This window comes from Ovis aries, chromosome 13, assembly GCF_016772045.2.
Source record: "Ovis aries strain OAR_USU_Benz2616 breed Rambouillet chromosome 13, ARS-UI_Ramb_v3.0, whole genome shotgun sequence".
In the NCBI taxonomy this organism is placed as follows: domain Eukaryota; kingdom Metazoa; phylum Chordata; class Mammalia; order Artiodactyla; family Bovidae; genus Ovis; species Ovis aries.
The window spans coordinates 53,406,436-53,422,374 of NC_056066.1; the positions used below are offsets into that span (position 1 = coordinate 53,406,436).

General features: G+C 57.5%; 1 protein-coding gene across 6 annotated transcripts in view; it reads right to left on the reverse strand.

The window, feature by feature from the left end:
- The window catches only part of MYT1 (myelin transcription factor 1), a 67,193-nt gene that overhangs the window by 25,548 nt on the left and 25,706 nt on the right, over positions 1-15,939 (reverse strand). For all 6 annotated transcript variants that reach the window (XM_042229842.1, XM_042229838.1, XM_042229839.1 and 3 more), the window contains exons 3-9: positions 11,461-11,515; positions 10,457-10,487; positions 5,300-5,362; positions 4,338-4,585; positions 2,308-3,129; positions 955-1,089; positions 398-488 (exon numbers count right to left, since the gene is read on the reverse strand). In XM_042229842.1, the coding sequence (XP_042085776.1) occupies positions 398-488; positions 955-1,089; positions 2,308-3,129; positions 4,338-4,585; positions 5,300-5,362; positions 10,457-10,487; positions 11,461-11,515 (1,445 nt within the window). The remainder of the gene's footprint in view (positions 1-397; positions 489-954; positions 1,090-2,307; positions 3,130-4,337; positions 4,586-5,299; positions 5,363-10,456; positions 10,488-11,460; positions 11,516-15,939) is intronic.

Here is a 15,939-nt window from a genome sequence, read left to right on the forward strand (position 1 = left end):
AGTGGCCAGAGATGGCAGACAATGGAACCACCAGGGTCTCAGCACCCCACCGAGCAACCAGGCTTAGGCCCAGATGCTGAGGCTGCGCCCTAAGCAAGAGCTAGTGTCCAGAGGCTTCCCAAACCTCCGCAGGGCAGGGTCCCCACCCGGCTCTCCCCCAGGCTGCAGGCGCCCATTCCTCCAGGTGCACTCTGGTCTCTCAGGATCCCCTCAGAGTGGCGCCAGTGACCACCCCTCCAGGTGCTGCTCTGCGCCCACCAAAGGTCTGTCCTGACCTTGCACTCACCCCAAAGAGCAGCACACAGGGGCACAGGGCAAGCCCGAGACATGTGCCAGGTTGGGGCACCCACAGCATGCCCCCACCACCGCCCTCACCATGCCCAGTCCAGCCCCATACCTTCTGTGCGTATTACGGTTGCTGTTCACGTGGCCCTGGCCTGTGCAGCCAGGAGTGGGGCACTTGAGCACGTTTTCGTGCATGGCCAGGACTGCAAGACAACCGGGAGGAGCCAGTGAGCACCTCCCTCCATGGAGCATGCAGAGGCCCCAGGCTCAGCTCAGTCAGAGAAGCCCTCCCATGGTGGCCCTGGCTCCCTAAGGCAGAAACCACTTCAGCCTTACAATGTCCCTCCTCTCAACTTGCTGCCCCTCACACGGAAGCAGGGACAGCCTTTCTCCTTCTGAGCCCCCAGCACATAGAAAGTGGCCCCTCCCCAGCTCCAGAGCCCAGCCTCCCCTCCCGTGTGCCCGTGTCCATGGCCAGCTTCCTGGGACCCTGACCCAGGCTGCCATCTCCAGGAGACTCACTGGACACTCCACGTCCCCATGCTTGTAGGGCTCAAGTATGGGCTTCAGGACATGCCGGTTCAGAGGGACAGGGCTCTGTGTGGCCATTCCCCATCGTGGGCACCTTCCAAACACCAGAGGCAGCCTGAGCCATGCAGAGCTACTCACTCTCCAGGGGGATCCTGTCCTTGTGGGGACAGCCAGACAGGCTGCGGTGGTGAGGGTACAGCCCAGTGACGTGGCCGGTGCCATCACAGCCTGGTGTCGGACACTTGATCTCACGCTTCTCAGTTCTTGAGGGATCTAAACACACAGGGCCTCTGGGTCAGAGGGCAGCCAGGAAGCTGGGGGGGTGGGTAGTGGTGAGCAGGGAGGGGGTAGTGCAGCTCACAAGCCTTCTCTCTGGCTATCCAGAGAGAAGGATGACCAGACCGCCCAAGAGCCCGAAACGCACCAGGGCTGGACAGCAAGGGGATACTAGAGGGACTGTCCAGGGTGTCTAAGTGGAAAAGCCCACAGATGGTGAAAACCCAAACAGTGGGACTGTAGCTTTTCAAGGAAGACCACCGGGATGGCGGCTGGTGCCCTCTGCCCTGTCCTGCTAATGTCCTGCACAGCCCCAGGCCTCCACAGAGAAGTGAAGCTGGGCAGCAACACCCCTGCCAGGACTCGTCCTTCATGTTGACACAAAAAGGGGAGACAGAAACTAAGTATCTCACCCAAAATGAAGTTGCTGAGTAGTGTCTGACTTTTTTGAGAACTCATGGACTGTAGCCCGCTAGGCTCCTCCGTCCATGGAATTTTCCAGGCAAGAATACTGGAGTGGGTTGCCATTTCCTTCTCCAGGGGATCTTCCCAACCCGATGATCGAACCCAGGTCTCCCACACTGCAGGCAGACTCTTTAAGGTCTGAGCCACTGGGGAATCAAAGCAGCTAATAAAGGCTTAGGCAGAAACTTAACCCCAAATCTCAGCTACTGACCTCATTAAGCCTCTACAGGCCAGAGAGGTCATTGCAAGTCCGGGGGCAGAAGGGAAGACCTCTCAGGACACACATGGTCCCCAGGGCATAGCCAGTGACCCAGGGAAACTTCCATGGAGCTGTCATCCCCTTTGGTAGAACGCAGAAATCACAGATCATGCTCTGAATGCCCACCCCAGGGAGGACAGGGCCCCTGGGGGCTCTGCCTGATTCAAATGGGAGGAGGTTGTCCTTTGACCCCCAGGCAGGAAGAGGCACCCTAAGGGGCTCACAAGCCTCTCCCAGGCACCACCCTCCTGAGTTCGCTGCCACTGGCCTCTAGCCCCTCTAGGGCTCGTGGGCACCTGTGCCTCAGCATCAGGGTCCCTGAGGACCAGTGCCAATGCCCTTCTGGTGCTCCCAGCCCTGCCTCCTGCCTCACTGAGCACAGTCTGTGTCTGTCTGGCCAACACTCCCCACCTCCCATGACCCCCAGCCAGTGAAATCCTCAGGGCATGTCCACGGGTCCCGGGCTGCCCATCCCTGGGAGCCCAGCCTACCTTTGCTGCAGTAGCTCTTCCGGGCAGCGTCCAGGGGCCTCACTGCCTTCCCCGGCTCGCCCGGGCCCAGCGGGCCTTGCTCGGCAGGTGGGCATCCCGGCTCACAGACAGCCCGCACCTGCTCGGCCTTCAGGGCAATGGCCTGCTCCAGGAGGCCCAGGTTGCCACGGGTCATCATGTCATACATCTCCGACTCGTCTGTGACCACAGACTTCTGGGAGCGCGAGTCCTCGTCTTTGCCGTCATCGGACCGCACCTCCACCAGGACGGAGTACCCGGGCTTGGGGCTAGGAGGCACTGGGCCCCGTGGCTGAGGACTCTTTGGGGCAGGGACATGGGGGGCATCCTCCTGGCAGATTACATCAGGAGGGGCCTCCTCCTCGTCTTCCTCGTCCTCCTCCTCATCTTCTTCCTCCTCCTCATCTTCCTCCTCCTCCTCCTCCTCCTCCTCGTCTTCCTCCTCGTTGCCCAGGATCACTTTCTGCTTACTGGATGCCTCACTGGCCACACTCTCCAGAGACTGGGGACACGGCTCCTGGGAGCGCTCACTGGTGACTTCAATCACCTCCTCCACGTCCTCCGGCTGAATAAAGTCCTCCTTCTCCCCCTCATCACTGGTGGCTTCTTCCTCAGCCTCCTGAACTAGACCTGGCGTGGCCACCTGGCCTGAGTCTCCGCCAACCAGGGTGTCTTCAGCGATTTGGCCCAAATTTAGGAGAGAAGTTGCAATGATTTCCTGATAGCTGCTGTAGCTGCCCTTGGAGGAGCCCGAGGGGCTGCTGATGGGATTGGATCCGAAATGCGCCTTTACTGGGCTCCTTCCTACACAAAATCAGAAACCATATGGGAGGCACATGGGAACAGGGGAGGGGCAGCTGAGAGTCACCTGGAGTGTGTCTCCAGGCCACTGGCTCCTGTTCCTTCACCCCACTCCACCACAGCCAGAGGACACCAGACCCCAGAAACAGGGTCCATATAGCCATTTTTGTCTGCCTGGAGAAACCACTGCTGTACTTTTGAAACTAAGATTTTCAATGATAGTTTTGATTAACAGTCCTCCCTGTTATGTGCACTTTTTAAAATCAGGCAAATCTGTGTTTCATAAAATGGAGCCTAAAGAATGTGTAAGGCACTGTTTCTTAATTGAGAAGCAGTAAAAGCTGTTTTTAAAGGTTAAGTCATTTCATCGCCGTGGCTGAGATGCAGTGGGTGCTCACCATACCTGGGCCCTCTGGGTGGTGGATAAGGACCCCAGAATGGGAGAGCCAGCCTGCCTACTCCCCTTTCAGGAGGGCTGAGCCAGAGCACAGAGCTCCCTCCTGTGTAAGGAAGCCAGGAGGCCAAGCCCCTGACCTGGCACACTCTTGGGCACAGCCAGGTCCCCAGCAGGGAGGCGGGTTGCAAGAACTCCCCCTACAGTGGCTCTAAAGTGAAGTAAGAATCCACCTCAGATCCCAAAAGGGGAGAACACCAGAAACATGGATGTATTGGAGGGGAGGGTTTGGGCCTCCGGCCTCTGCCACACCCCCAGGACCCCACAGTCTCCCAGGGTCTCAGGACACAGACATGCCCCACCTTCACACTAGTGATTGGCAAGATCTGAGGGCCCTACAGAGAAAAAGGTGACAGCAAGGAGACTCCTCAGTTCTCAATGCCGGGCCCAGCTTCACTGGACACCCCCACCATCTCCCTTAATGCCAAGCAGACCCCTGCCCCCCTACCAGGTGGCTCTTTTGAGGCCAAGTGGGGCAGGTCTGTCCAAGACCACCCCATACAGACCCACAGCCACATCCATCTGTCCGTCTGTCTGTCACACACGCAGATAGACACACATCCAAATGCACAGTGTTCACACACAGACCCTGAGCCCCCAGAGCCGGCCCCTCCCCAGGAAGTCCCAAATGTTGGACAAGAGGCACTTGTTCTCAGCAGGGCTTCCTGGCTCGCGGGAGCCCTGCCCGCCCACAGGCTGCGATTCTCCGGGGCCACACTAAGCGCCTTTATTCAGGGGAGACAGAGCAACAAAGCACCTTCAGCTGGCTCGGGGCGATGAATCTCCTCCTGTGCCGGCGCCTCAGCCTCGTTCTCCTCCACAGTTCCTTCCGATTCATCGGAAACAGAGGCGTCCTTCACCTCAGTGTCCTCGCTGCCGTCGCTGTCCACGCCGTAGCCCTCGTCCAGAGCCAGCTTCAGCGGGGGTGCCTTCCGCTTGGACCCCAGGTGCTCGGCCTCGGGGCCCTCTAGCTTCCTCTTCTTGGCCAGAGGGCAGCTCTGCAAACTGGGAGGGAGGAGGCCAGACCCCCCCATCAGCATCTCCCAGTCCCCAACCCTTCACCCTCTGCAGCACTTCCCCTATCCTGAAAAGTTCTCTTTGCCTCTCATCACCTCCCTCCACCAAAATCCAAAAGCAAGTCTGGCAGATCGATGAGTTCAAAATTTTACAGTAAGCGTCCACATTAAAAAGCACCAGATTGTGTTTTAAATTTCACTTCCTGCTTGTCTGGGGACCCCCAACCTCGGGGGGCCCTGTCCATGCCAGAGTCACCTGCTCTGGGATGGCTGGGGATGGGGGCTGGCCCAAGCTACTCTGCCCTGTGCCCACTGCCCCCAGGAGCACCCAGGCCTTCCTCTTCCACCTCCAGACCCTTCCCACCCTCATCTACCCCCTGTACCAGGCACCACAGTCAGAGGCCCCTGAGGTCTAGTGGGACCCTGGAACCCCCAGGAAGACAGCAGTGAAAACGGTCATCCCACCATGTGCTGGCTCTGTTCCGGGTTTGCCCACAAGGCCTCCTCCGGCCTCAGAGCAGCCCCACTGGGGAGACACCCAGAAAGGCTCAGGGTTGCACGGGAGGCCACCGGAGCTCATCAGCCCAGAACAGATGGGGACAATTCTAGACCCACAGAGGGTCTCAGAGTAGGAGAGGAGCTCCACCCCACCACAGCCCAACCTCTTTCCCAGGAACCCGTTGAGGGCCCGCCAGCTCCTCACCTTCGGTGCCTGGAGTACTTGCCACGGATATGCCCCGAGCCTGTGCATCCAGGGGTGGGACAGCTGGGGGGAGACAAGCAGGAGCAGTCACCTGGGGGCGGCCCCGTGTGGCATGGGGACAGGGTCAGAATCTCAGGGCCCACCCCAGACCGTCCCCTCAGGGAGTAGAAGATTGTCTCCAAACAGTTCATCTTAGGACGGCTGCTTACAGTTTGCAAAAAAATAATGAAATAACTCACCCCATTTAAATAAATGAATGGCTCGTTACAGTTTCATGAGTGTGTTTAATTAAAGCTCTGTGTGTACGAGATCAAGGCAGGATTCCTTTGTCCACGATGAGTCTCCCCACTGCAGGCAAGCTACCACCAGGTTTTCAGGGCCTGGGAGCAGGGCCCTCAAGGTGCTCCTGGAACCAGCACCCGAGTCTGGCCCATGCACAAAGCACAAACGTGGGATTCTCCCCAGACAAGACTGCCCTGTGCTGGCTCACTGAGGCGGCACCCACAGACAGGAACAACTCCACAACATGCAGCCTTGACCTAAGTCACAGGATCCCGCTGGAGGTAGGCATGGTGTGGTGGCAAAGACCCCACTCCAGCACCTGCAGCCTGCTGCGAAGGAGGTGAAGCCATGAGGGCAGGTGACCCAGGAGCTGCCATGACACCTCAGGGGTGGGGGGCTGGGAGGACGATGCCTGGCCTCTAGCAGCTCGCACCCTGGGGGACAGAGGCAAGAGCCCAGGAGTCCTGCTCCTTCCACAACTTCTGTCTCTCCACCAACCAGACTCTGGGAACCGCTCATCATGGCTCAGCCCACCCCACCCATTTCCCTGCAAGTTAGCTCTCCAGGACTGTGAAGCGCTCAAGGCCAGTGTCCTGTGGGCTCGAGGGCATGTGCAAGGAACCGGGCGAGCAAGGAGCTGACATCACCCTTGTTGTGGAGCAGCAGATGGATGCTGGTGAGATGGAGAGGCCGTGGTGGGAGGAGGGGGAGCCCCAGCTCCTCCTGGGAGGGGTCACTCCAAGGATGGACAAGCTTGTCGTCACCAGGTCTGAGCCCCCACCTCCGATCAGGCTCTCCCAGAGCCAAGGAAGGAAAGTTGTGTGGCCACTGATACCTGCGGGCTCCTGGGGCCCAGAGGAGTACACCACTGTGGCCTCTGTCCAGACACACTGACTGATCACCCACTTGACTACAGAGGACTATGGGGCCCCACCAGCTGGCAGGCCACCCTGGCTGATGGACCACCGAGAAACAGAAGCGGTCTGCTTAAATGATCTGTTCAAGCAGAGCCCTGTCCCCCAGCTCAGCGGCAGCCTTTGGGAGAGCCAGGGTCTCTGCAGGGGACACACCCTGCAGCCCCCCATGATGGCACCACTGAGGCTGATCTCCTGGCATTTAAAAGGAGAGACGAAAGGAGACAGGGTGGAGAGGAAGAGGAAAGGGGAGGGGCAAGGGAAGCATGCAGACTTTACTGTGTGTTTCCTTTCCAGACCCAGAGGACTTCTGCCGCCAATGGCCTCTCATTCTGAAATCCATGCCCCACACTTGCTGCCACTTTCTCAAGTACTAGCGTTAAGACTCCACAAAAGCTCCTTGTTATTGGGGATTTGAAGCTGAGGTCCCAATTAGTCGATTAATCAGAGTTAATCAGGCAATTAGATGCCAGCTGCTGTGGTACTGGCACTACCCCCAAACACATCACCTGCTCAAAGCCACACCTCCGCCCCCCAGTTCAGAGGCGCCTGGCTTCCAGCCCTGAGGGCCAGCTCCTCCCAGGGCAGCAGGCCAGGCATGCGCCCACATGTGTCGAGCTGCCAAGGGGCACTCTGGGAGAGGAAACGGAAGAAACTGCTCCCTATGTGGCAGCCAAGGGAGCGCCCGCGGAAACCGAAGTGAGCGCCCAGTGCTCGCAGGGTGCCCTCCGTGTGCCCGGGGCCAGAGCGCGGGGGGAGGCACAGCTCTGGTCCAGGCCTCTGGAGCCTAGCCCCCCAGCATGGGGGACCCTGCTGAGCCCTCCCCCAACTTCCCAACCTGCCTCCGAGTGTGGCAGAGGCGCTCCCGGGGGGCCTGCCCTCAGTTAGCACTGAGTAGGGTCAGGCAACGGCCCAGGGGGCTCTGAACATAAACACTAGGTCTCAGGCCAAGGCAGAGGAGCCCATCCCAGCGGAAGCCCTTTAAGGGACTGGATTCTCTCCGGCCCCTGGAGGCAGGTAGAGGGCTCCCTACTCCTGTCTGTCCCCTTAGTGGGAGCTAGCTGGTGGCTCAAGGAGAAGGCCCTCAGGTGAAGACAGGCGGGCTGGGAACCAGGGTGCAGGCAGGACAGATAGGCATCTCTCATGGAAGAGGGAGACACCCCGAGGGTGCTCCGAGAGGGGCCCGCCCACTTCCTTCAGTCCTATCCCGCCTCCCGCAGCTGTGGGACAGCAGATGAGTCCGTGGAGACAAGGGCCAGGGTCTACTAGTTCTCCACTGGTACAAAGGGAAAGGCCAACAGACCTCTCATCTTCTCTCAGGGACTCGCCTCAAACCAGAGCAAGAACTGACGGGCTACGGGTGGGAGGGGGCAGCTGAGAGTCCTGCTCGGACCTGGCTTGTGTCCTAGCAACCATGATGTGAGAGCAAGCTGCTCCCGGGGTCGCTGCTTGAGCGGAGGAGGGGGCCACTGTGGTGGGGGAGGGAGCCCCACAGGTTCTGGGTCTGCAGGCTCAAGTCCCTTGTCCACAGAGTGAGTCCCACGGGGACAGCTTCCCCGTGACCCATCCTCCCATCAGGTGATTCCGAAAGCATTCCTTTGCCATCCCAGGGGTGAGTCTGCTCCACGGGTCATTTTCCCCATGCCAGCACCCACCATAAAGGCCCCACCACAAAGGCTCCTCCAGAATGGGGGCTCATCTGCTTGTCCCACCACAGGACCTGGTGTGCCCCGAGGAGGAGTCCAGCTTGCAGCACCTGTCCCTGCCCACGGGCTGAACACACAATCTCAGTGCATTGCTCAGGCCTGAGAGGCAAATTCCAGGTGGACCACATATGGCTCCTTAGCACAGAGGAGCCATTTCCTCTGAGCATCGATTCTTCAAAACGGGAAGGATTGCTGAGAACATTTGTCGCTAGAACATTTCTCCCCAGTTTCCCCATCAGATTGCATACAGGTCTCACCCTTACCAAGTAAACAGGGTGAGACCACGAGATCAACAAAAGTGGACAAAACCTGGATGGTCACACAATCCCTTACACTGATTGTGTACACAGATTTCAAGACAAATCTGTTTTGGGGTCACTTTGGCTTCAAAGTTTCAAGAGAAACCTAGCCCTTTGGTTTGCCTTTCCAACTTCCTCCCTTACTGTATCTGCTGCCAAACGTTAACTGCTGTTACTGAAGCTCAAGTCCTGTGCACAGCCTCCTCCCCCTTGCTATCCCCAGGAGGTCCTCAGGTGAACATCACATGGCCCCAGGGGAGCAGCGCGTCCTCTGGGAGACCTGCTCTCCAGCCTGTGCTGCTCCGAGCACCACGCAGGGTCCCTCCAGGAGCTCACCCACAGGCCCTGACCCTCCAGGCAGCTCCCAGGGGCCTGGCTTGGCTTCTGTCCCCACCCACCCCACCCTCCAGCCATGCAACCACAACCAGTCTTTGTGTAGGAGGGTGTGTGACTAACTCTTCTGACTGCATGAACTGTTTGTTATACTCTGAGCCTCAGTTTCTCCACTTCACACATGGGGCCATACCACCCCCAGCCGGTGCTTCCATGAGAGTTCCTGAGCTCAGACGGCATGGTACAGCCACTGCAGCGCCTACCACCCGCGGGGCTCTGAGCACCCCTCCCAGGCCCTCTGCCCTCCCGCCTCCACGTTACAGCCTCAGAGGCTAGAGACATGCTGGCATGTTTGGGGTCCTCATATTCCTGACTGGCAAAGGCCAACCACTTGACTACTGCCTGGTTAAGAATAAGATGGGCCAGCCCCAGCTGTGCTCACTGTCCTGTGAGAGACTTCACCCCTGAGAATATCGACGTGGCCAATGCTCTAGGCCCGCACAGCTCCATGGAGAGAGTCACTCCAGACAGGGGCAGTGGCCCCACAGAAGAGCAGCCCCTCCCTCAGTGTCTAGAAAGCTGTCTCCAGGCACCAGTTTGGAAGCCCACAGACCTGCCATCAGGGTGTGGGTATCACACCTTACCCTACCGCCTGGGCAGAGCAGCCCGGGGGCAGGAGGGAGCATTCAGAGTCCCTCCATCCCTCCAAGTGGCCTTGGGCAGGTTACCTGGGTCACAAGTTGAAGTCTGGCCCCAGCTCCCAGGATGTTTATAAAATTGGACCAGGTACACTGGGGCCCTCCCTTCCTTCTCTAGTGCTCTGACCCAGATGCGTCGGCACGACCCCTCTTCAGAAAACGGGGCGTGTGGGAGGCTGGTATTATTGGCCACTCACTGGACACTGTTCACTGGAGCTCTGCCTGGGCAAAACAGCCCAGGGCTGGCGGGGAGACCCGAGAAAGGGCCTAGATCCACAGAGCCTCCGGTCCAAAGGCCAAGTGGGTGGTGCTGGGTGTCCCAACACGCAGACGCTGCGGAGGGACGGGGTGTGGTCTCTCTGGCCTCCCCAAGCCCCTCCCCACGCCCCACACACAAAGCCTTAGCCAAGCCCAGGAAGGATGCCTGCAGACAGGGAAGTCTGCCTCCAAGGAAGAGGGCTGGCTCCTCCTGCTTCAACCAGCAAAGCCCTGTGCATCTGTCTCCCTCCTGCTCAGGATGGGCCCCGTGAGACCGGCCCGGGATCTGGAAAGTCACAGAGCTCAGCCGACACACAGGCCACGGCTGCTCTCACTCCAGTGGAAGACTCGGGAGTGGGGCAGCTGGACCCTCGTCTCTGGTCAACGAGCCACTAAGACAGCACCTTATTGCTGGCTGAGAACCACGGTGCCAGGAGGTCCCGGAGACCAGCTGTCAGCACCTCTGGGCCCCTGCGCAAGGCTGGCTGCACGGTGGGCACCAGGACGCAGGGCGAGAGGACAAGGCAGGGTGAATACAGCTGGACACGGGCCAGGAGGGAAGGTGCCTTGTCACAGAAAGCAGGGGGCTTAGGGGCAACTGGTCAACTCCAAGTGCCCGGCAGGTCATTTAGGACAAAAGGGGTCACCGGCGAGCACCACATCTTACCTGAGGTCGGCTCCTGTGGGCTCCAGGGGAGCTGAGTGAGAGAAGAAGAAAGAGGGAACTTGTGTGCAAGTAGAATTGAAAAAGGCACATTGTCCTACAGCACAAGTGGGCTGAAGCGTGGAGGCAATTCCCCTGAGACCTGAACCCCACGTTCCCCAGCCTCCTGGAATATGAATCCACGGTCCCCCAAGCCAGTGCCCCTGTCAAACCCTCCCTGGGGGCTCCTGGATTTACAGACTCACAGAAGCCTTACACAAGACAGGCTCTGTGGGCCGTCCAGGCAGGACAGGGTCTCTTTCTTTAATTGCATGCAGAAGTCAGTGTCTGGTCAGAAACCCCCCAGCAGATAAAGCTGGACAAAGAAGAGAAGGTGGCCCAAGAGACTGGCCCCTCAGGGATGGGCCACTGGAGCAAAAACTTCAGGAGTCTGACCGGCAGACACAGGAAGCTCAGGGCGCCCAGCCCCTCCTTGAGGGCCACCCATACACAGAAGCAGCATGTACCCCGTAGTGTTGGGAGGTGAGGCTGGCCAAGGGGTCAGGGCTCGATCCCTGCAGAACAAGAAGGGCCTCAGCCCCTCTCCCCACCCCACTGCCAGTTCAACCAATGACATCCCCACCCCCTCCAGCACCAAGACTAATATCCTTGGAGCAGAGAGACTGGTGATGCAAGGCTGGCGGCCTTTCCTTTCCAAACAGAGCAGGTCTAACGCAGCTTTGCTTCCCCCTCTGGAGAGCTGGGTCTGCTCCTCATTTCCACCCCAGCAGGTGCCTCTGGGCCTAAAGCCTCCCTGGTAGCCCTCTTAGGCAGCCCAAGGCTGAGGAGGCCTGAAGCCACCAGGTACCTGAAGCCCCAGGTGCCCAGAGCAGGGGAGGAGCATCCCAGGGCCGAGGCACTGCTCCAGGACTCTATTCTCCTGAGGACAGCTGCTGGGAGTGGCATTTATAGCTTCAGGACCCAGGACTCTTGGCCAGAGTCAGCTGGGAGGGGAGGGCAGCACTCACCTCGGAGGGCCTTGGATCTTGTACGAGCTCTCTTTTCATCATTTTCTAAGCTCATCTGCAAGTAAAAACAACTGCGCTGTTAACAGGACCCAGCAGAACCACCCCTGTGTCTGCAGTGTGGCTTACGCCATCGTCTGGCACCAGCGGTGCTGGTGTCTGACCCAGGAGACCAGGAATGGTTCACAGGGCAGGAACGAGCTGAGAACCAGGAGCAGCAGGTGAGGCACGGTGCTTCTGGGAGGAGATCCCAGGCCCTAGCGTGCCCCTACCCCCTTCCCCCAGGTTCACGCCTGAGGAGGAAGCCTCACCCACTAAACCTTTGTTACCGTCACGATGTCGTAACGCATGGTCTCCTGGTGACAGTGCCCACCACAGACTCTGACCCCACCGTGCTGAGAACCCGGCTTCCACCCACAGCTGTTGATCCTGGCACACGAGGGCTGTCTTGTTAGAAACAGGCGCCTGGGACCTGAGCAGAACTCCACAAAGCTTCGAGTGGATGGCTCCCACTCTCTATTGGGTGCTGTCCAGGGAAATCCCAGGGACACAGCCTGAGTTTGGGGACCTGGCCACTCCTACATGAGATGGGGTACTCCCCACAGCCAGGGGTTTGGTTTTCAGGCAACGCTGCCCAGTGGAATAGAGTGTCAGTCACACACATCATTTAAACTTTTCTAAAAGCCACCTTAAAAGCATAAAAAGAAATGGGTGGGATTGATTTTAAACCTCACTTAGCTTGATCTATCCAAAACATTATCATTTCAACAGTATCAATAGAAAAAATTATGACTAGGATTTTTGTTTAGTGCTAACTCTTAGAGATCCTGCACATCTCCTGGACTCAAAGCTCATCTGAGTTTGATCAGCCATGTGCCACGGCGCTGGCTCTGGGGGTGGGAAGGAGTCAGGGATGAGAGCCAGGCTGGAGTAAGAGTGCAGGCTGACGGGTCATCTGGACCCAACCTGCAGGTCACCCTTCTAGAGATGACAATTCCCCCAGGAAAGAGTGAATGGAGCCCCCAAGGGGGGTTGGTGCCCGACATAATCCAGACCCTAGTGTCACCCAACCACTTGCCAGAGCCAATCAGAGCTCCCGCCCCCCCATTCTCTGCCCCAGACCCACTTCCATGGGAATGCTGCCCACACTGTCCTTCAGGGAGTGGAGGCAGAAGCCTGGGAAGGGAGGGATGCCCTCAGGGGCACAGATCATCACGGAGAATCCTCAACCTGGGCAGGAGGTAGGAGGGGCCTTTACCCAGCAGGTGTGCCCTGTGGCCAGAAAGGGGAGGAAGCCGCCCCCACCCTCCTGCACTGCATGGCCATCAGAGCAAAGCCAGATGCCCAGAAAGGAGCAGCAGAAAGGGATTTTGTCCCCCAGAATCCAACACAGGTCCAGCATCTAAGGTCCCACCCAGGAAGGAAGAGAGGGACCCTTCCCATGGACCCCCCAGTTCATAAGTTGGAACTTGCAAAGTGAGCCCCCCCTGCCCCCAAGCAGCACGAGCATACATGTGATCTGTTAAGGACAAAAAATCCCAACCTGGGGTAATCCTTGCAGCCGTCGATTGCAGGCAGTAGAGCTGAGAGCCATGCATTTACAGCCTCCCGACAGCACGGAAGACAATTACTATAATTTCTATTTTTAAAGCGGAGGTTCCCCATGGACCAATGGCTCACATTTAAAGTGAAGAGAGGAGCAGGTGTCAAAGGGACTTCATTACATTTATGAGCCTTCAAATGTCGTCTGCGCGAGCCCGGCGCAGTGGCTTCCGATGCAGCGGCACAAAGGGGCCGAGCTCTGATTGCCCAGCCACTCTCAGCCGAAATGCAATCTACACCTCTTTTTTTTGTCAGTTTTCCCAAGGAAATTGGCAAGCATTCTGCTGGGTTAAAGCGGGCCTTGGCAATTTGGATTTCCTGCAGATAAATTATTCAAAGAGCACAAAATGGAGAGGGCTGCAGGATGCATGCGGGCTGCTCTCACACTGGGAGCTCACGTCGGCGGGCTGACAGCTGTGCCATTCATTCTGCCGAGCACCTTTCCATTTGCAATTTATCTGCATCAAATGGTCAATAAGTGAGAAGTTCTCCTCAGTGCACAGAGTTTTGATGTAAAAGGGAAAAAAACTGAACTAAGGGGGGAGGAACTAGGGTTAGCCTTTCAACATGAGCATCAGCTGTAAGAACCAGAAGCCACCCCGACGTGCAAGCAGGTAAACCTGTTTTTCTGAACTATTTGACTAGCTCCACTGGACTTACGCTGCTTTCCTCCTCCAAGGACGACTGTCCATGTCCTCTGGCCTGCAGCACCTGTGCGCCCACGTGTCGGTGGGCAGCACTGCTCGGCTGCTGGCTGCACCACCTCTGCCACCACGGGAAGATAGGCTAAGACAATGAAACACTTCCCAATTTTTCACTGATTCATTTTTGAAAATTCTCCCCCTGTTCCAAGAACAAACCAACCATGCCTGTTTCTGAAAAGCCTTCACGTAGCTAAGTGGCCTCCTGCCTGGAGGGTGAAAGGCCCCTGTCCTGGCCAAGCAGCCTAGACGTCCCCCACAAGGGGCCAGAGGCCTCGCAAGGACAGGTCTGTGCTGTCTGCCACCGGCTGCCTGTCCATAGCTGCCCTGTGCTTCCCAAACCCACTCTTTGCTCTGGTTAATACTTCAGTCATTCTGGCCTCAGTAGGAAACCTACAGAACAATCTACAAACACTAGCACTAGCCACATTTCTTGACCAGCAAGAGTGGTTTCTTTGTCCTTCCTCTGAATCTGCCTTATTGTGTCACGAGATGGGCTCAAGAGAGTGGCGATGCTTGGCTCTGCGTTTTTGTTTGTTTGTTTTCTTATTTTTACTTTTTTTTGGCTGTGCCACGTGGCACCTGGGATCTTAGTTCCCCAAGTAGGGATCAAACCTGTACCGCCTGCAGCAGAAGCCTGAAGTCTTAGCCACTGGACCACCAGGGAAGTCCCTTGCTTAGTATGTTTTAGTAAACCATGTAAGCTCTTCTTAAACGTAAACAGCTCTCACGTGACCAGCCCCTTTCAGACCTGTCCCACCGCACCCTTGCCAAACCTGAGTTCCCCGAGCTGGATGTTTACACACTCTGGGACCAAGGTTGTGTTGAGTGACCTTGAACCAGCAGCTTCTCCAGCTGTGAGTGTGAGGACTCCAGGAACACACAGGACAGCGTGGGCTCTCCCCCAGGAACATCCAGTCAGGCCCAGCAGGCCTTGCACCAAGCTTCACCTTTTTCCCAAAAGGGTCTGCCCACCCCCTGCCTAGTTCAGGGACCTGGTGGTAGTTTCTAGAGGGTTGCCTCCCCCATCCCTCTGTCCGCCTGTCTCTCTGTCTCTCTCTGACTCTCTCTCTTTCAATCTCTTTTCTTCCTGGTTCTTCCCAGGCCTTCACAACTGAAGAGCTTCCCATCTCTCCACCTTGAACCATGTCCCTGCCCATCTGCACACAGCTAAGGGCTAGACGACAGACTCCATGCTGGAGCCTGGCCCTGTGTGGCCCTGGACATCACCTGCCTCTCCCGTCCCTGCAGGGGGCCCTGGCCTGAACAGCACCAGCTATGGGACCTGAGGCAGCAGGTGTCTCACTCCAGGGAAGGGGGGATGTCAAGAGGAAGGAGCTGCTCAGCCACGAGCCCGGGCAGGGGTGGGGAGGCCCCATGGATCAGCGATGACCTGAGGACATTTCAGGGAGGAAGGCCTCAAGAAGCGAGTACCTCTGACCCACAGAGAAGGTGCACCCCTGTGTGACCAGCACCTCTTGGGGGTCAGGCCTGTGTCCTCCCTCTTCACACCCCCTCTCTCACTCTCCCTCTGTGCCTGCTCATCTCCATCTGAAACAAGCTCACTGGTTCATGTTTTTGAGGTCAGTGTCTCCCTGCAGAGACCTCATTCACTGCTCAGGGTATATTATGTAAAGTCAGACAAACAGGCAGACAGACAGACAAATGGGGACAATCAGAAATGTCTACTGAGATCCTGGAGCTGGGGAAGGTGGCCAAGACCATCAGAGCAGAACCCAGAGCCCCGAGTCACAGGAGAGTCCAGGCCCCTGAGGCCACAGAGGACCCACGCTGGCCCTGGGCTGGAGGAAACAGGCCGTGTTCCATTTTACTTAGAACACATCCAAAAGCCTGCAAAGCTGGGGAATTAGAATGAACTTGGGACAACTTTTTTTTTTTCTGGTGCAACAAGGGTGCTTTATTGAATTCTGTGTGAGTATATATACTGTATTACAAGGTAGTTTCTTCAGATAAAGATCAAAAGACCAGACTCTACAAGTTACCAAGGAAACAAAGAGCAATAGAGGCCCTAAGGCCAAAAGGCAGCCCATATCAAAGTTCAGTTCAGTTCAGTTCATTCACTCAGTCGTGTCTGACTCATTGGGACCCCATGAATCGCAGCGTGCCAGGCCTCCCTGTCCATCACCAACTCCTGGAGTTCACTCAAACTCATGTCCAT